The 22,048-nt window shown below is 38.1% G+C and overlaps 1 protein-coding gene across 1 annotated transcript; it reads left to right on the forward strand.

Moving 5' to 3' along the window:
- Positions 1–1,636: 1,636 nt before the first annotated feature.
- mitfa (melanocyte inducing transcription factor a) lies at positions 1,637–21,298 on the forward strand (the record flags this gene model as incomplete). The annotated part of the gene is made up of 9 exons (XM_040159081.1): positions 1,637–1,915; positions 15,045–15,257; positions 15,371–15,466; positions 15,627–15,735; positions 16,220–16,303; positions 16,715–16,771; positions 17,235–17,310; positions 17,545–17,692; positions 18,456–21,298. Coding segments are annotated over 9 exons (1,467 nt in total), but the record flags the coding sequence as incomplete, so codon positions are not given.
- Between the last annotated feature and the right edge of the window lie 750 nt (positions 21,299–22,048).

The raw sequence follows: 22,048 nt of genomic DNA on the forward strand, positions 1-22,048 counted from the left end.
GAAAAATTAGGCAAACACTGAAAGTTACCAAACCTCAGATTTTGGGATTAAATAGGATTTACACTGGTTAAGTGACACGAGTCATGAGCAAGACCCAACAGAAGCTTCACAATTTTAAGCAATAAGGTGCAAATTTCTGTGAATAATTAAGATACTTTTTGGTTACAAAAAACAAAAAAGATCATTGAGCTTCTTTGTTAGTCCTGAAGCACTGCCACTGGTGATGTTGAAGTGATAGCTACAGACTGGGGATAGATTTGACATGCCAGCCTAATTAGTGCGATTATCACACAGCTGCACAGGCTGAGAGGATTTGAAGTGGTTTGTATCAAAAGGATCATTTTCCCAGGGAATGCTTCATCTTGACAGCATGTGCACTGCCAGATCCATTTTGGTTTGGGATATGCAGGCGCTGTCCAATCAAATATGCTGCCGGTTTGAAAGGGTAAACTCAGATCAGACAGACTGAGTTTTTGCTCAGTGCATTATTGGACGAGTAAAGCTGTGAAGTGATTAAACAATTTCCAAAGGGTTGCAGGTACTGTACTGCCTCAGACCTCACAACAGACCAGTTATTAGGAGTCTGGTGGCACATAATCCACACCAGCTTACCTGCAAATCACTCTCTGAGCTGGCAGAGTATGGAGGGTAATCGAAATTTGGCTGCTGATGGTGGGCTAATTAACAGAATTAACAACTGATGTAATACGTCAGTTCAGCTAAGGACTTGGCTTTCCATCCTGTTGAAATTGGGGTAATTTGGAGTTATGACAACCAAATTGTGACTTAAAGCTGCTCTAATTAATATTTCTACATGCAACAGTGGATCAAATAACGATGTGTATGTGAAAGGGATCACAGGTAGTGATGAGTTAACAAAGCATTATCACCAAACTTTGCAGTTCGACTCATTGTTTTGGTTTGCTGGCCTGCAACTTTCATGTTTCGGTTCACTCTCACCACTCTCATTAGTGTTGTTTTCAGACACAGTGGGCAGGTGTTTTCAGTGGAAAACTTGTAAATTAAAAAAACTGTGCTAGCTGCTCTGCATCAGACAAAGTTAGCATCTAGCTGGACCTAGCTAGTAAACATAGTGGCGCATTGATCCGCTAAAGAGTCAGATATTTCCCCCAGGAGTTGGTAGAGACCAAAGCAGAGCTAGAGGAGAGTAACTATTGGACACGACCATGACTCCAAATTGATGCTAATGTTTCTCTGTGTCAACAGAGAAAAATAAGTTGGATGCAGCTTTAAAGAGATGTGAAATAGAATTTTTGTTCTAATTCAAGATACATTTTCTACAGCTGTAGTTTTTTACATGGTTAACATATTCAATCAGGGCAGTTCAAATCACTAAAATGTACTAGGCAGCACTGAGTTGATGTATAGCACCCGTCTTTCATATTGCATAACCTCGTTGAAACGTAAATGCAGCTTTCACCCTCATTCAAAGAACAATAACATATTCTCAGCAAAAGAATCTCTGGCTTCCCTCTCTCTCAATCCTCATATTGTACTCCACTACAATACCACATGTTGCTCATTGACTCAGGATGGCTCAGAGAAATGCCACTGGCCTTGCATTTACACACCAGCATGTTATTTAGCCTGGTCTTTTTGACTCCTCCCTCTTCTCTTTGCCCTTGGGTGGGCTGGGGTGTTCAGTGCTCCCCCGGACCTGAATGGCCTCTACAAACGCTTCCAGAGTCCCCCCCCTCTACTGGCCGTGACGTCACAGGTCCGGCTCCGAGAGCAGCCGGTGTTTGCCCGTTGCCAGGGTCAAGAGCGCAAGGAGGACCGAGAGAGGAGGACTGGGGACCTTCTACACCGAGACACCCCACACACCTTCAGCGTACATGTAACACCTCCCCCCAGCCGGCCTGCTGCGAGCCAGCCGCCCATGGAAGTTCTCAAGGTAAGCCTACCAAGAGTCTGGTACACCTGTATGAGCGACAGCCGTGATGTGAAAGGTGACAATGTTCTGTAAGCAACACAGTGGGGGATGCTCTTTTAGGTATCCTTGATTCCATGTATTGGAAAGTGGAATATATTTTCAGTTTTTTTAAATCATAAATTCAACAAGATTATGAACTTTGGCTTGAGAAATTCCTACATCTGTGTCAGCTCCTGAGAGACAAATACAATTCTCTGAGAAGGGACTGTGTTAAATCCATAGGGGGGATTATCTCTTGACAGAATTCCTGTTTCCAGACATTTGGCATTCAACTCATTTAATCCTATTTGCTCCACTATACTGACATATTTTCATTTATTTGATTCCTGGTACAACTAAACGGACCCCTAAATACATGAAAATACAAAGACGAGAAAATGTTTTTTGGAAGAGGAAGAAACCTGCATATATCCTGGAAATAACTCTTACATATTAAAAACAATATCTTTTAGATGATTAAGATTAATATATCTTGACTACATAAAATTATTGTATTTTGAGGCCATTAAAGATCAGGACCAGGTATAAGTTTTCACCCCCCCAAGAATTTCAAATGACTGTGAAAGAAAATTCCAGCTGTCAGACTCTGAATAGTTGTCCATGTTGGGTTTATTGATTTTCTTTCCTTACAAGTTAAAAACACATAATTTCTGCCAGTTATCACAGATATGCTTGTGATATTGTTAAGTCATACGTTCTGCAAGATGAGTGTAACCTTTCTGCTGTCGGGTGATGGAGACGTTAATTTAAGTACATGAATGTCATCACTTGTCAGCTTGTGTGAAGTACCATTTTCGTCTTTGACGTATCAGTGGTGTTATTGATAGCAGAGCAACATAATCCTTTAGCACTGTACCCCTTCAAGTTATTTCAGCATGAAAATAATTTCTTGCTACAGTGTTACTCGTCAATTGGCTCTCTATTTTCACATGGTTTTGTGTCTATGTGCAAAAGAAAAAATAACTTTATTGTTGTTTTTTTCCCCTTATAATAGTATTACACTGCCATGACATAGGCAGTTTATACTGGAATAGAAATATACTTTTCTCTGTAATTTGTTCCAAAGGATTGTTGCACTAATAATGGAACAGGAAAACTACTTGGGGCAACAGTTTGAAGGAAGTTTTCTCATACTGTATCATTTTCACAGTACAGAGTCCCGACCACAATGTCAGTTTCCTGGGCAAACACTCTTTGACAGTTTGAACCTAAACTGTGTGGATTAACAGAGACCCCCCTAAAACTGCGCAGGCGAGGCAAAATTAGCTTAGAAGTACCAGGCAGAGCTGCTGGACCATGAAAGTGAAAACATAAAGCTCAGATGAGGTTGTCCAAAGGGGGAGGGGGAGCCTTAATTAGCCAGGTTACTTATGACCCCTGTGAGAATCAAGTGATCAGGGATGATGGGAAAGGCAGTCAGAGTTTTATTACACACTCAATTCGTAAGTCAGCAACAACTAATTATAATTAGGTTCAAGAAACATAATGGATATACTCCAAGATAATCTAAATCAGGGTTTTTTTCAAAGTCTGACACTGTGAGACCCCTCTCAGGCAACTTTCCATAACTTGGGTTCTTTGGGGGATGTAAACAGGAAGTAAAGTAAAAACTGTCACGGAGTCAGTTAGTTAGCTGTGGGCTACAACTTGAACCCAATGTTTAGCCCAAATTTACATTTTGCCACATTAGCAACATTAAACGTTTGTTCATCAAATTCATTTTTTAACATTGTTTTTGGAACACTGACATGCACTTGTCCCTTTCACCTCATGCAGTATCTTTGCCTCACGTCTCTATCTCAACAACCCCCGTCAGCTCTCCCATGCCTCCCTGGGGAGATGTGCCTCACAGTTTGAAAATCCCTGATCTAAATTAATAAAAAATCAGCCTCAACGGTAAAAGTATTGTAAGAAAATTAGTTTAAATTAAAGCTACAGAAGCCATCACAGTTGCCATCCTTACCCTTTTCTTGCCTCCTTGCTCCTAGCTGAAAGAAAATGTCAGTTCAGAAAGCTAATATTTGTAGCTTTGTTTTTATACAATCTGTGTCTTTACACAGAAATACATTAGCTTTAGCTTTAGCTTTAGCTTTTTAGAAATCTTTATATATTTTTTTATTTATTATCACTGTCGTACACCTTGACAGGATACAACGAGCATTCATCTTAGCTTAAGGCCCTTCAGAAAGGACCGTTTCAGTCTAATGATTTCTCGACCCCGAGTAATCTGCAAGCAACATATTTGTTGTCTAACTCCAGCAAAAGTGAGACAGCAAGTAGGAGTAGCAGCGATTGTGAAGTCTTACCATTTGCCCAAGATACAGCTTTGGTACTAAGACCCCCTGAAAACACATTTTTATGTATTACAATGAATAATGCTAATAAAACCCAAATTAAAACCCATCTTCTCTAGCCCTCAAGTGAAAAACTGTACAGATAAAGTACTGTACAGTGAAAGTCAAATATCCTTGGAAACTAACAACAGAAAAACATGTCATTTAAATTATGCATATATAAAGAGATAACATGATCCAAGACTTTAACACAGCACTGGGGGCTTTCTACAAACCAGTGAAGAACTATCCCAACAGACACATCACAATGAGAACTATTAAATTTAAAACGTAAAATTATTGGTCAAGGTTAAGTCAGAGCTTACTTTATACAAAGGGACCTTCTTTGTGCTTCCACAGTACATTACAGCTAGGAAAGTTTTCCTGCCTTTGTACTACAACTGTTCTCCTTGGAGCTGAGTTGTGCGTGCATCCGTGCTGTCTTAGATATTATCATGGTTGTTATAGAATAATGACTGTAGTAGAGCGTCACCGGTGGCAGTGACCTTAGCACTGGATGGAAAAAAATCATTCCTAAATGTGTTTCAAACCAAAACCGCCAAAAGCTGTGTCATAAAAATGTTGAATTAACATTGAAAAAAAATCATTGATAAATAGGCCCTTTTCACTGCAGACATTTTGACTTGTCATAGCATCAAAAGCAAGAGCACCAGTAAGCCATGACTCAGTGAGTGAGCATGCACAATAAACCCCCAAGCCATGGCCCTTGACCTAGCTCTACTGGCTCTCAATTGAGGTTATTAAATCTACCTCTCCCTTTCCTGCTCTGACATGCCAAAATGCCAGGTGTAGGAAAAGGTTTATTAAAAATTCATTTCACATCAGTGATCAGTGTTCTGCTCTTTGAACCTAACTTACATGATTGTGTTATTGTAGGTCTTCCTTTCAAGCCAATCTTCAGATTTTAAGGATCCTATACTGTGGTTCTCCTGTGCTGTGACTTCTCCCATGCTTGGATCAAATCTTAAAATCTGGCCATTAATAATATAAATCTATGCCATTTTGTAATTTTGCTGATTCCAAAGGCTTAAAGTTGCACTAATCAATATTTTCACTAGTAAATATTTTCATATTAATAACAGAATAAGAGACTACACGAAATTTGAAAGGGGTTGCTTGTAACAAAAAACCCAAGGTCCAATCTGGCTCCACTTGGCTTTACTGTGTTTCAGCTTTTTTTTTTTTTTTTTTAGCCTGCATCGTTAATGTTACGGTTTAACTCTCACCAGTCTCTCTGTTCTCATTTTCTCTGTGCAAAGAACAACCTCTGTATTTTGGCATTTCAGTCAGTACACATGTATTGATCTATTCTCCAGTATATAAACCGTAATTTTAAAGATGCTCTATACTGTTGTTACGGGCACTTCTGTAACAGTTGCCGCATGTAGAGTAGTTGAGTAAAATTGACAGACGCCTTACTATACCCATACTATACAACAGATGACAGATACAATACAGTATATAATCTCCTGAGGTAATGAGGGAGCTAGCGTCTTGTTTCTGTAACTGTAATTCTTATCTCTCTGTATAAAGTATTTCCATCTCATATTGCTATTATTTTTCTCCTAAAAATATTAGAGGAACAATTAAGAGGCAAGTGTTCTGACTCCTAAAACTCAGAGCATATGAATTGGGGCTTTGAATGTATTCAGCAATGGGATCAAAGACAATCATATATTATTTGATGGCCCCCGAAAAAACCCTGACTTTTAATCATCAGATTCAACTCCACGTGGAGACGTTAGTGGTTTACACTGACCTTTTCCTCAAACTCCAGGCACATTGAACTGAATAATGCTCCATGTTTGTGCTCTTTGATTCTCGGGGGAGACTCTGAGGTCTCAAACTGAGCTGAGGCCGAGCTAAGAGAGCCTTTTGTTTATTAAACTCATTGGAGTATACCTTGAGCTCTGTTTTCTAGCAGCCAGTTGATTCTTCAAGATAACGTAGGACATGTCTGCACAAGTTTTGAAAAATCAACCGCGATAATTTTTCAGCAGTTTGTTTTGAACAATGTCAAATTTGTGAATTTTAGTTTTTAGTACTGTACTTTATCTATGGGACAATGCTAGACTGTGTGACCTTTCCCTTGCTGCTCCTAGGGAACATACATTATCTTGTTTGAATCACTTTACTGTTTAACTCTGATGTAGTAAGCTTAGCTGATAGATTGCATTGCCCCGCACCAGACATGATAACTAAGCTCTGTGTATTTATGCAGCTGCTAAATTAAGCTTTATTGTTTGTCACTTAAGCAAGTGCATGTTCCTAATCCCACACAGACTGGACAATGTGCCTCATTCTTGGAAGAGGATGTTACATTCTTGCTAATGTTACCCTGTAGCCACAGGGTAAGGGGCAGAGAAGACCTCTCTTTGTCCCAAGCTCCTCCTCTTGAAATGGTCTGTCTCTACAGTAGCTGCTATTTGCTGTAGAGAATTGTTACTAAGGGCATTAGGCAAGAGAGCAAAATCTACTTCCTCAAGGCGATGGAGGAAATCAACACATGTAGTAGTTGTTCATCTCAAAATCCAGCTCCTGTTATCACTTTGGACCTATGAGAGTTCAGTGTCTTCTTTGGTGTCAGTGTTAAATGTCCTGGATAACAAACATTTTGCTAAAATGTAGGCCCCTTAGTTAAATTAATGTTTTATACGTATTTTATGATAGACAGAAATGTACTTTTCACCTTATCTTACATCAAATAGGCAAGGGAAAAGACTGTAGGAAGAGTAGTACTCTAGCTTGAATAACCTCATGAATACACATTACTGGGTACAACTTGGAGGGCTAGTGCTTGCTAGGTAACAAGCAGTGTTTGACAGTAAATAATGTGTTACAATAAGGTCTTTTCTTTTTCGTCAGTTACGACGAGTATTGTAATTATTATCATTAAGCAAAGCCATTACTCTTTGTAATCCAAGGAACTTTCTGTTATTTTGGTCTAGGACGTGTTATCTTAGCAAGAGGTGGGGGATGGCACCTAGCTGAAATAGGGGAAATATGCCTCCAGGTAATTAAAGTCGTCTCTTTTTTATGTTGAGCCTACTTGGTTAACTACTTGGCTGGTAAGACTACATTCAGGATTCACAAAGATGTGTTCAGAATTGATTCTAGAAGATGCTGGTGTGTTGTTTTGTTGCTTTCGGATGGAGCTAGGCTAGCTTTTTCCCTCTGTTTCCAGTCTTTATGCTCAGCTAAGCTTACTGGCTGCTATCTGTTCGATCTTCTTATCCGATTGAAATTTTGTACACACACAAACACACACACTGTTTACAGAAAATGAAGCCCACTGACTTTGATCATCCCCTAACCTTTAATCAAGCAATAACACAAGGTTCACATTTGTCGTTTTGACAGAAGTCTCAACATCTATTGTATGGATTGCAATAAAATTAGGTTCAGACATTCATGCCCCCATCAGGATTAGTTGTAGTAGCTTTGGTGATTCTCTGATTTATCCTGTAGTACCATCATTAAGTTAAGTTTTTAATTTGTTTAATACTTCGGTTTATAATTAATGACTGACTGAATGCAAAGCTAATGACACTCCCATCAGCTATATTGGGTTTATTGGTAATTAGCAAATGTTAGCATGCTAACATGCTAAACTAAGATAGTAAACATGGTAAACATTATACCCTCTAAATGTCAGAATGTTAATATTGTCATTATGAGCATGTTAGCATGCTGATATCAGCATTAAGCTCAAAGCACTGCTGTGGCTAAGTACAGCCTCAGAAAGCTGTTAGCAGAAAAAACTGCTTTTGCGAGTGCCTCCTCATCATTGTGTATGTGGTGTGTTGTGACAGCAGTGTGTGCATGTCTGCGATGCTCTGAGAAGAGTTTGAATTTATTGAACCTTGACCCTAGCTGCGCTGAACTTTGTGAGCTTAGCTAATGCTTGAACGGACGCAAAAGCCTATGTTTCTGAATTACCCTAACTTAACAATAGCAAAAATTACCCTCTGAGACCAGGCACAGACAGACAGCCATTCACTTAGTGAAATATCAGCATGCAGATGCAGCTATCAAGATTTTTACAAAAGCACTGTTTGAGTCTCCGAAACATAGCGATCTACTGCTGCCAAAATTGTATTGTAGCAGAGATGGTGCCAGTTAGTACAGCACTTCAGGGAGCTTTGGAGGCATAACGCGTAAAGACCCTTGTTTTACCACTGTAATGTGAATACAGCTTTAGTCTTGTTGAAAACTGTTGTGAATTTACAGTATCTTCCCATTCTGTAGTTACATTCACTTTTTTGTCATAAATGCCTGAAAGAGTGTAGATGAATCGAAGCTTGCCTAGAGAGCAAGTTTTCATCGGTTATTACCATAAAACAAAGACGCTTAGTCAATCATATTATTTATTTGGTTCATTCACTGAAACTAAAATAACTTTTGGAAGAACATTTTGATATCAAGTTTTGGTTTAACAATGAAATTATTTTCAGTGTTTCTAGTATTCATTTCATTCATCATATTCATTCAGTAAAACATACTGCCACACAAACCGGACTTTTGTTTTTTTTCTTAATTCTCACTTTTAATACGCATATATTTATTCAGTGGGCTGACGAAAAGCTTAATGCAGGCATTCTTTCATCTGTACGTATACAGTTGCATGGCCCATGTGACCTCTACTCACATTAGAGGAAGCTAATAGTAATTTTGGCTACTCTGACAAAAGTAAAACTAGCAGTTTTAATAAGTCCATCACATGTTGAGCTGCTAATATCCTCGGAGTGCCCCTGAACATCCAGTGGCACCAAAAGTCTGGACGAGTTTTTGGGCAATTTGCAGAAACATTATTCACAGTTGTTTCCAACAGGGGAAGTTCAGTCTTTAGTTTTGTGAAACAGCAACCTCCATTCTCCACCAATAGTAGGTCTTGTGTTTAACATGTGGACTGAAGTGGGAGATCAGAGATGAGAGTCGCTTAGCAGAACTAAGAAAGCATCTTTACGAGGACAAGAAAACTTACTTCTGCTACATGCTATCTAACAAACACTGTATTTCCTCTTCAGAGATGTAGATCTGTAAAAGTGGAAAAAGGTTTTCTAGTGATCTTGATCTTTGGACTTTTAACTGTGCTGTTTCACTGTGTAATTTCTGTCACAGCGGATATGCTCTGCTATGATTTTAATAAAACTGTAGCTTGCTGTAAATATCATCATTCATTGGCATGAAGTCTAAATAAACACATGTGCTAATAACGAGATTACATTTGTCTACTGGCAGATGCAAATGAGTGAATAGTTTAAAAAAAGCAGTCCCTGAAGATACAGATATTACAGTACGTTTTACATGTATTACAGTGGAACTGGCTCTATGAAGTCTGAAAAAAACCTTATGTGCATGAGTTGCAGTGATTTCATTGGGGTAGTGATTCCCAACCAAAGGGTAGACCTACTTCTTTCAATTCCAGGATTACTAATTCGTGCATGAGAACAAAACTGTAATAACATGTATTGTAACTATTGTATTATTAAGTGTTAAATAACAGACAGATTAAAATACCAGATTGGATGATTAGTCTGTTATTTGACTGAGAAAAAATTAATTCCCAACCATATTGGGACAGGACTGTTGGAGTACGTCAGAAGATACACATCGGGAAACCATGATTTAGGGACTGTGACTGTTAATTATTTAATAAATTACCCATCTTTCATCACTCAAAAACAATTTTGTCCATGGACCTGGACTTCCATTTAATTTCGTGTGTGTATTTATGGTCCCTTGTAGGCATGGGCATCGTCATGATTTGATCCATTAGCAAGACAAATAATGAATTCAGAGAAAAATTAGAATTTAGTCAGATATTTTATATAACAATGTATTGAGTGGAGTCTAAAAATAAAGTAAAACAGAAAACAGTCACTATCAATCCTGTCCTCTGTAATCCTCCCTTGTTATTATTCATGTGGTATCGTTGTTAGCCAAGTTCAACTCAATTCAATTCGATTTTTATTTATATAGTGCCGAATCATAACAGAGGTTATCTCAGGGCACTTTTCATATAGAGCAGGTCTAGACCGGACTCTTTATAGTTATATTTACGGATACCCAATATTCCCCCATGATCAAGCACTTGGCGACAGCGGCAAGGAAAAACTCCCTTTTAACAGGTAGAAACCTTGAACTAGATTTGTAGTTTATTGTGGTTGCAAAGCTATGAATATGTAAACCTCATATTCAATGCAAAGCAAATGATTTCTTAAACTGAATCCCTGCAGCACCATCAAATCAACTGAAATTACATCAATGCATGTGGGACTTCAATTGTTATCAAGAATAAGAGCATATGACTGAGTCATTAAAGGATAATATTTTACTCCAGCAACACCCTTCTCTCACTAAAGGTCTGATTTATGTTGTTATGTGTTAATTCATTTATTACATATCCATCCATCCATTATCTGTGCACTTGCTTTATTGATAAGTTGTTGCCTTTGATGTGGTTTGAAAGCAACGTCTTAGTATTCAGTAGCCATCCTCCTAAATTTTATCACACAGTAAATGTTTAGCATCCTCCTTTGACAAAATGCTCTCAAGTGTGGCTGGTTGCCAAGGATGTAAGAAACAGAGCGGAGCTGGTCTAGCGATATGAATGGATCTGTTTCTTTTCAGGGGTCAAGGAGTGACGACTATTTCTTGAAATGTTATTAGTCCTCAGGGCAGAAGTCTAAAACATGGACCCATGTGCTCTCCTTTAGAAGGTAATAAACCTCTGTCTCACAAAGAGTCTATGAATAAAGTGAGAGCTCGGCTTGCTGTAGGGATAAATGTAATACATCCCTTGTTAATAGTTCCCCCCTCAACCCAAAGGTTTGGCTGAAGGAAAAGGCCACACTGTGGAGGGGAGACAAAGAAACGCTCTACTATGAGTTTCCAAAGAATGCTTTCTCTGTTTTATCGTATAAGGTTCTGTCCAGCCAGGGGGCACTTCCCCTGTGTTTGTGCTCACCTCTCCAGCTCCTAGTAAGTCTTCCGTGATGCTGTGTGTCCCAACAGCGTTACACGAGATGCAGCAGCAGACGTTCACTTTTAATGAGCTGCACGACCAATAGCACTTCATCACACACGAGGATCCGTATAGGCAGCCTACTATAATTCCTTGGATAAATGTTGGATTCGCGGAATAGTTCATTATTCAACATAATGAATAAAGAAGCATAAAATCAATTTTCAATGTAGTGTATCAACTCTTGCTTCTCTTTATGCTCTGCTTATGGCAGCAGATTCATATCATCGTGGATAGTGACAAAATGTAAGTTGCAATACTGTAAATAATCAATGCTTCAGTTTTCCTTAGAGCAAAAACATTTAATGTAGCCTACATTCAGTTGAGTGCATTAATGATTGGCAGCACTGAGGCAAAGAACTCAATTGTTAAATTATGGAGCCAAAAAGACTTTGGCGTGACGTTGATGTTATCATTGTGTGGAGTACTAATTATTATTGTACTGATGGCACAAAAGCATACGCAGCTTACCCAAAGTTACTGTGAGCTTGGAACAAAGAAGCCATTATGAATAAAATTTCCTAAATAAACATTTTAAATAAACACAAAAGGCAGTTGTCTATGGACATTCTGTCCTCTATCCCCAAATGCAACTTCCACTGAGAAGTAATTTGAGTTTATACATCTTATCAGATGGGCTTGGAAATATTTAACTGTAGACTAAATAATACTGGAAAAATCTGGAAAATAAAGACTTTAGATGAGTGTCATTTTCTAAAGAACAGAATTCACTTTTATCTTTTAGATTAACAATTTTAGACATTTGTGTGCTGTTTAACATCAACATTTTTAAAACCTAATTTCAAGTTCAAGTATGTATGTAAGGACTGACTGTTTGTACTGTATGGACAAGGAGCCTGATGCTTTACCAGAAGTTGAAACATTTCAGCTTTGTAAAAACAGATTAATTGTCTCTGACCAAGAGAGTGAACCATGGTGTGCTCAGTCATTCTGAGGGGGGCTGCCTACTAAGTGTTTGGTTTATGCTTGGTGTCCCCCCTTACATTCATATATTATTCCTAAATGTGATACATTTCATTTTCATTCATTTCACCAAATAAATCCACACTTACTGAGATGTAGAATTTCTTATTTAAGGGACAAAAGAAAACAAAGCAAAAGAGAAAACACCTACTATCCTTTGCCCACCTTAATACTGTATTTACTACAATGCAATATTTACAACAACAGTGTTTGGTCTGGGCTCTTCTCCTCAGAAAGTGTTTCTACATGTGCAACTCCGAGAAATTAAGGATGTTATTCAAACCAGAGTTGGGAAACAGGTTGGGAAGTTTTTGCTGCCACTATGCCCTGTTTTTTTTGTTTTTCTTTTTTCTCGGAATGACAGAACAAATTAAAGGTCTGTGTTTTGGATAAATACAGTCCTCATGCAATCTTTTTATTTTAAATTCCAAATATTGATGTTTTGGCACATCACTTTCCTTAGAATAATACTAAAAAAAAATCTTAATAATATCACAGTTCTCTATGTCTGAACCCAATGGTCATGCAGGGTTTCTTCCCTTAGATTTCTTATGATTTAAATGAACTAAATAAACATAACAGGTGATAAGTATGTCTCTGAGTCCATCTGAATAAATGCAGGCAACAAAAAACACATTTTTTAAATCAAATTTTCCTTTGGTTCCAAAAGCTCTAAATAAAGAAATCCAGTAAGAACTTTGGCTATTGGCACCGTTTCTACCATTTGCTACTTGAATTTGAAGCGAGTCACAGGGCTCTTTTGGTGATAGTACATTTGGTGAGCTACAGTTAAACATACAGTCTTTGGAATTATTGCCAGTAGTGAACCATCTACATGCACCATGTCCTCACTCTCTTATTCTTATACATGCATGCTCCTCTGTACAAGTTAGGGGCTAATGGGTGACCAAACTGTTGTTCAATTCAGTTCTCTTCTTTTCTGTTCTCTTTGTCTAATGCTATGACACCTCTTTACATTGGGCCATCAAACTTGTTACATTCTCCCAAGCTGAACTAATTATGGTGCCATACTCCATATTAACGTTTAGGAATTCACCCTCCCCCTCCTGCTTGTGCATCTTACAGTACTTTTGAAGGGAACCTCACCCTTTTTTCCACCAGCGCTACAGTGGGACCATGCATCCCAGGCTATAAGATTTTTTAACTTATTCACCACACCCTGTGGGCCCCTTGCAGTGCTCCATTGACTGTTCTTGGCGCCATGATCAACTGATTCACAAAAATAAAGCCTATAAAAAGCTTTGGTGCAGATAAACTCCCTTTGACTGCTGCTCTACTGTTATCGGGGTTGCTATCAAATGCTTTCTAGTACAAAGACAGCTGACCTAGGCTGGACAAAACCATGTCTGAACAGTCAAATTCATTGTGTTCCTCTGAACCTTTAAGCCTGAAAATACTTTCAGCATAAATTAAGCCATTCACCTTCTTAACCCTACAAAAGTGACTATATAACAATTGACCGTTAAACATAATAAACCTCTAAAATTCAAAAAAATGGGTTGGTTGGTAATTACACTATACATTTGGGTCTTAATATGGCTAGTTTGTAGTGAAACAGTGATGTCAATTGTGTTCTCGGTGCTCAGAACAAATAATGTTTTATACTAGATGAGCAGAACTAAAGATTAAACGTTAGTTGGCCTTAAGCAAGCTTCAGTTCGCAGACTACTGACCAACCAGTAGAAAGACTCCTTTGTGAGCTGGAGGTTGTGACGTCAAATGGGCTCTATAAAGACATAAATTCATAGTTAAGCTGGAACAACACAGCAGTGGGAGGATGAGTCTCATTGTCCTCCTCCATTCCTTAACTTGCATAACTAATGAGCCTTAAGCCCTTGATAAATTAAGCAGGACTAGTGACTGCTCTCAGATTTGCACAAACTATCTTGGTGTCCGCACTGTGGGCTAACAAGATAAAGGGATTATATACTGTATGTAGATTGTTTTTATCAATTATTACTCAAATAACATGTTGGAGATGCTTGAATACAGCCACTATCAGGTGAGATGGGTTGATTTTTCTTTCCAGATTTTATTCCAAAAAAAAAAAAAAAAAAAAAATAGAGCCTGAAGATGAAGCTAATATTTCTTCTCTACCTCATGGTCAAAATAGTATTTATTTATGTACCGGTTCTAACTGTGTCCTTAACTCTGCTACACCATTAGGTACACTTGCTAAACACAGTTTGCAGCCTTGCGTGCTCTTAGAACTACACAGTAACATAGAAAAGATGATGGATGCAAAATTGCTTTCATATTGCTGCATGAGTTGTTGATTTGCTGCATGAACTTTAACTGGTCATAGATCATGTGACACACCTGAAATGCTCTACCGAGTCCCTTTTGTGGAGAGGAGAGTTTTAGTAAATTAAATTGGCCAGTGTCAGGGGCGAGTGATGATATTAAAATATGGATTGTATGTTTTGAGATTAGCCCTTCAATTCCCCAGTAACTTAAATCAATATCCACACTGTTATTTTGTGTTTCCTTTAAATGTGTCCACAGATCATGACCTATTACTGAAAATCATTCCAGTTGTTTCTTTTTTATAAATTAGCCATCGTTTGTGATCTTTAATCCTTGCTTTCCTATCTACTATACAATACAAAAAGTGTACAGTATATACTATCATATACTAGACTTGATATAAGAATGATTTGAAAATCATAGGTTGTGTTCAGATGTTTACCTCTTGCTCGCGCAGGTGCAGTCCCACCTGGAGAATCCCACCAAGTACCACATCCAGCAGGCTCAGAGGCAGCAGGTGAGGCAGTATCTGTCCACCACCCTGGGGGGTAAAGCCGGCAGCCAGTGCCCCAGCCAGCCCCCTGACCACGGCATGCCGCCCGGGCCCGGCAGCAGCGCCCCCAACAGCCCCATGGCCCTGCTCACCCTCAGCTCCAACTGTGAAAAAGAAGTACGCCTACTCGTTACCTTTTGATTTCATTACATTCAGAAACTCTGATGACCTGTAATCACAACTTTGCGGGTTATTAATCATGAAATCAAATGTGACTTTATGTTGTACAGATGGATGATGTCATTGATGATATTATTAGCTTGGAGTCAAGCTATAATGAAGATGTTCTTGGACTGATGGACCCAGGACTCCAAATTAACAACCCGGTAATTTTCCGAGATACTCGGCTCTTTAAAAGAGAGATATTGTAACTGCGACTGCAGAGGGACGATGCCCATGTATGACAATATAAGTAAGATACAAGACATGGTTGTTATTTATGATAATTATAATGACACATTGGATATTTTCTTTCATGCTCTGCAGCTCCCTGTGTCTGGCAACCTTCTGGATGTGTATGGCAATCAAGGACTTCCACTCCCGGGCCTTGCCATCAGCAACTCCTGTCCGCCCAACATTAAAAGGGAATACACAGGTAAACCACGGAGAAAAACACTTCACACTTATCTGGGATTGTCAGTATTTTCTTATTCTTTTCACTGTTGATTTACTGTTCTTAGGTATCATTTGGGCTGAGTTTATGTGAGAGTCACAGACAATGAGAGCTGTAAATTCAGACTGTGAAATCACTTGACAGTCAAATTACTGCACTTATCTGTGACTAATAAGTGACTCTTAGCAAGGTCAATAAACCTCACTTCATCTGGTAGTCAAATCAGATTAAAATACACACTATGGAAAGTCTGTAATTGGTCTAAGGCCTGATACAGTATTTTTGCAGTTATACTGTTGTATATTGTGTTTATTATGACCAAATCCTAACCAAGGAGTAAATTGAACACATTTCCATCATAATGTAGTAAATGAAAGCATTTATGTAGGCCAGTGTCAATATTGTGTGCAATTTGGAAATGCACAAGATACTATTAAGTAAATTATTTGCCAAATAATTACTCCAGCTCCTGGCATGAAGCAAGTACTGGACAAGCCTGGATCCTGTGGCCAGTATGAAAACTATCAAAGGCCAGAGGGCTTTCCAGTAGGTAAGCAAAGCAAAATGAAGAAGATGAAAAAGATGTTGTTTTGTAAACTGTAGAAGCTGTTTTCAATCAGAAAATGTATATAAAGTATTTTTGTATGACTAAATCGCACACAATATGGATAAACTGTAATGACCGAAATCGAGAAGCTCATTGACATGATTTTAGCTTTTTGTTTCTGCTGTAATCCTAAGAACATGTAAATGATTTCTTATTAGTTGTGATTATGCAGCATAACAGGGTAAATATACATTTACATTTAAATGTACATTTTTAGAATGTGCTGAGGTGACAGATTTACTGTACAGTACTTGATATGCAATCATTTTATAGACCTAGCGCCTGATTACCCGTTTAATTAAGTTATGAGGTTCTCTCAAAGCTCTGACATTGACATTCCTCTTTGCTTCACAGAGGCTGAAGTTCGTGCTCTTGCTAAAGAGAGACAAAAGAAGGACAACCACAATTTAAGTAAGTCCACAGAATCTGACTTTTAGGGCTCATTGTCTTAGCGGTTCTCTTGACGCCTACTTATTAATATGCGGTTGTTTTATGGCAAAATGGTAACCTACAGTTTGAGAGACTGCTTATCAAGTATAAAATGCCGAAACAGATCTCCTGAAAGAAACTGTGTCCAGTGTTATATGATATAGTCATCATTTTTTTGTGTGGGTTATTAGTTATAAATTGGAAAACTTTAAATGTTATAATTTAAACATTATATATGAATATAAATATATTAATATAATACATATACAGTATACAATATGTTATATCATATGTAATATTTTCACTTTTAAAAAGTTGTAAAAACTTAAAATATTTGTAAAATATTGATTTATAGTGATTAATTCAATGACCTGTGAATGAAACCTACAAATACTGGTTTACCAGGCTGATGTACTGACTGTATATCCTATTTGACAAACTGCAGTCGAACGAAGACGGCGATTCAACATCAACGACCGCATCAAAGAGCTGGGAACTTTGATACCTAAGTCAAACGACCCGTAAGTATTTTAGTTTGTTTGTTTTTATGTGTATGAATTGAGTGTGCCCGCCCAGCTATTTTGTTAGCCTGTCTATTCATTAACTTTGTTGTTTACGTCCTCCTCTTCATGGGTCCAAGTGTCCTTGAAGTATAATGGCTTATTTGCTCAGAGGGGCCGTAAAGAATCCTGAGCTGTTCTGGTCAGCTGGTCAGCTGACTCTGACTGTAGATCTTTGTCTCCTGTATACCCCAGAGACATGCGATGGAATAAGGGCACCATTCTGAAAGCCTCTGTCGACTATATCAGGAAGCTACAGCGGGAGCAGCAGAGAGCCAAGGAACTTGAGTGCAGACAGAGGAAGCTGGAGCACGCAAACCGCCATCTGATGCTTCGTATACAGGTGGGTCCCTCAAAGATGGCGAAAAAAGATTACGTAACAAAACGATTCAAACAATCCCTTCCGAGAAAATGGCGATGTAGAGGTTTTGTCATTTTTTTTGTCAAATGTTCAAGTCGTGGAAAAAAAGTGGAACAAACCACAGAAGGAATATGAATATGAACAGTACTTCACTAATACAAACTGTTTTAGTTTTTCAGGGTGTTTCATTCATCTGGGCTACTACTAGAGGCTACAGTTAATACCATAATACCATAGATAGTTAGTAGTACATACAGTAGTGTCATATTAATATTACATGGCTAAATACTTGCTTCTGTGTCCTGCTGAGGTCGCTTGAGAAGTTTATGTTGGAATATATTTTAACTGATATGAATTCTTTTGTACTTTACGACTATATCAGTACCACTCTCATATCTGTCGTTTGACAGAAGGCTCCAGCTAGCAGCTGGTTAGCTTAGCAAAGCATAAAGACCGGGAGCAGGGTACTTTCAAGCAGGATTTTTTTTTTTTAAACCTGGACTGAGCCACGCTAGTTATTTCCCTCTGTTTCCAGTCTTTATGCAGAGCTAAGCTAACTGCCTGCTGACTGTAGTTTCATATTTACCTTACAGACATGACAGTGTTACCAATTTTCCCATTTAACTCTTGGCAAGAGAGAAAATTTGCACAGTTCCCAAAATTTTGAACTTTAAAGTATTTTTTTTCCCAACGTGGCATTACGTTTAAGAGTGTACATGTTTTGTTTGTTTGTTTATTTATCTAGGAGTTGGAGATCCAAGCACGGGCTCATGGTCTTACAGTGGTGTCATCCCCATCTGTCTGCACATCAGAGCTGATGGCCCGAGCCATTAAACAGGAGCCCGTCCATGGGGACTGCCCCTCAGAGCTCTACCAGCATAGCTCGGCTCCTGACATGTCCCCTCCAACCACACTGGACCTCAACAACGGCACCATCACCTTTGACCAGATTCCTGCAGACGCTGGGGACCCTGGCCCCTACGGAAACCCCAGGACCTGTAAAATGAAGGAGTTGGTAAGGGACAACAGTCTGTCGTCGATTTCCCCAAGTGACCCCCTGCTGTCCTCCATGTCCCCAGATGTTTCCAACAACGTTAGCAGCCACCACAGTTCCAGCTCTAGTATGGAGGAGAAGGAGCATGGCTGTTAGCCTTATCCAGTGCCCTGGACCACACTGACACTCTCTCCCATTAATGAAGCCACCTACATTAAAGTGACTTAAAGGTATCCACATGACTGAGTGGAAAAAAGGAACTCAGAAGCTAACTTCATCTAGATTGATTCCTTATTTGTTCTGAAATTTTGCCCATTTGTTGCTGAAATTTTGTATGTTACTGTGACCTTTCATTCATTTCAGTCTCTCTATTGGACTCAGTATGTATGCAGTCGTGTAGGCAGAATTACTTGCCAAAAAAATACAAGGCAGCTGATAAGTATGTCTACAATCTGCTGGTCAACCTGATGCTTTTACAGTTTTTAGCCGTTTTAGTTGTTGTCTTTTTTTTAAACCTTTGATATTTGTCCCAAATATACAGTGTACTGAACAGTCCATGGTAATTGAGATAACATACATATGTGCAAACGAAGTGGTAGTTAAGTGCAAAAGGTTTAGTGTTATGTTCAAACTTGCCCACTTTTCGTAGTCAGAATGTAAAATGACTGACTCAGTCAATCTAACAGTGTTCTAACTTCTGATGGTTCCGTTGCAAGAATATGCACGTAATTAAATATTAAATGATCAAATATTGTATAGTAATTGTTTCTCAACATATTTGAAATTATATTATTTTTTACCCCATGCACTCAAGAAATAACAAATCAAACACTGACCGAACGAGAAGTATTATTATTTCTTACTATGAAGTATTATATTATTACTATCATTTATTTATTTGTTTTTTTTTTCTTATTTTCACTGAGAACTCATTGTATTTATACCAGTGCTTGAGAATTTTTAAATTTATAGCAGCCCACAAACACATTATTGATCTTTTTTTATATGACATTATTTTTTAAACTGTAGGTTAGGTTACAAAACACACAAAAAAAGAAAGAAAAGAAAGGAAAAAAAACAAGGCTTCATTTTGGTTCCACAAATGACAAAAGCACTATATATACTGTACCTGATCCACTAGCTGAAACTGATTTTATTTAAATTGAGCCCTGATTGTGACATTTAAAGAATTCCTGACATCATACGTCATCATAATTTGTTTAAAATTAACGTAAAATAAAATTGAACAACGAAATCAACTAAAATGTTATTTATATTCCAACAAGGGCTCACAGCAGTCCTTGCCCCAGATGCATCAGTTGCTTTGTAGACACAAATCACTGAATGGTTTCGTCATCATCTTGCAGATCTGAGAGCTGAGTAAATGTCCGTGTACACAGAGAGGAATCTTTTTTGATGTCTGTTCAGAATTTTTTTCTTTATGTTGGATGTGCTGTTATCGGTTGCTAATACTGTAAATGAAAACACTTGAGATGCCGATGTATTGTATATAAGGCCTTTTGTAAAAAAAAAAAAAGGAAAAAAAAAAAAACTGGGTTTGGAGTTCATGTGTGAAGACTGATACAGTAGATCCACTGATCTGCTCGTCCATGAACATAATCATATTTGTTTTAGAATGAGCAATGGGTCATCATGTCCCAGATTCATGATCCATATATAATACTCAGCCAACTGAGCTCTTGCTCTTTTTATTGTACAGAGAAAAAAAACTTCATCATCTGTCTGTGACTATGGTATCTTTAGAAAGACAGCTTTGTTATGAATGCTGACTCTCCCCAATATGAGGGGTTAGGTACTGTAGCTGCAGCAGTGCACTTCAGGAAGACTTTCTCCATTACATCCCTAAATAATCTATATGAATATGTTGCGTCAGATCTCCTGAAAATGATTTTTCTAAACCATTAAACAGCGACAGCAAATATGTTTTAAAGGAAGCATAAGACCAGATTAAGTTTTCCATTAACATAATGAGGCAATGTTGTTAATTTACATATTTGGCAAGTCACAAAAATGTTGATACTGAGTCAAATCAGTAAAATCTTCACAGACAACGTCTTTGTTTTCCACCAAAATATCGGATCTTGCAGCACAGTATCCACTTGTAGTGACCACAGCATTATTAAACTTTTTTAGGGTTATATTTAGGCTCTCAGAGCACTTGGTTAAGTTAGAGAAAGATTGTGGTCTGGTTTCATACAGAAAAATGCACAGACATGCAACCAAAACCACCATCTTTATCTTTCTCTAACTTTAAGCAACATGTTCTTGTTGCCTAAACCACAGACGGGACTGTATGTGTGAGCGCTGGTCTCTGGGGTGATAGTCGTGTACTATGTACACTTGCCATCAACTCCAACCACCTCTCGGGGCCTGTGCTGCTGTTACTAAATGTAGCGCCTCTGAACATGACCCAGCCAGTGATGACGTTTCGTAAAAAAAAACTATTTGCTGTTACAATTTAGTTGTATACAAACTGAATTTTGCTCTAGAGGTGATGATAGAGACAGGATTGCAGATGAAACACAACTTCCATATTGTGTACATCTTGATTATTTTCCAAAAATCCTATAATAGTGTAAATTCTGTTCTTTTCTATTCTAACCTCTTTTTTGGAAATGTTGTACCGTCCTAAAATGTTATGTTTTGAAATTGTTGTTATGTGAACATAAATAGGCAAATTAGCAAAATTTGGTGTCTTGCATTGGCACACAATTAAAAACCTGAAATACACTGCACTAAGCATTTCCTTTTGAGCTACAGTAGCTTGTAGGTAATATAAATAAGGTCATAAATTGCTTAATAAAAGAGCCACGCTAAGTTTGGATGTTTCTCTGCACCTTTGCAAAGAGAAACATTTCTCCACTTGGAATGTGGTTAAAAGCCCCTCAGGGTCCAAACTGTCAGAGTTGTCTGTAATAACTTAAGAAGTCTTAACTGCAACAGACTGTAACAGCAAAAAAAAAAAAATTGGTTTGTCCAAATTACATTGCTAGACCAAATGAAAAAAAAAACAACCACACTGCAAAAGCAATAAATAGTTGTCTTTACCATCTTTTTTATTTCTATATACAGTTTTATCGTTATTATATGTATTTATATAAAAATGGAAACTTTGTTGAAAGTTCCTCAGACTTCTTATCTACAGCTGTGGGGGTTTGTAGAAAGGTCATTCAATCAACAGTAGTTAGACAACTGGCATGACTAGCATGATTTAGGGGGCTCCCCTCCACTTTAGTGGTTGGTAAAAGCATCTGGATTTACAAACCAGTTAATCTTAAGCCCTCAAGCTTCAATGATCAAATTTTTTCACTCTATGTTACCTG

Source organism: Xiphias gladius, chromosome 21 (genome assembly GCF_016859285.1).
Source record: "Xiphias gladius isolate SHS-SW01 ecotype Sanya breed wild chromosome 21, ASM1685928v1, whole genome shotgun sequence".
Taxonomy (NCBI): Eukaryota; Metazoa; Chordata; class Actinopteri; order Istiophoriformes; family Xiphiidae; genus Xiphias; species Xiphias gladius.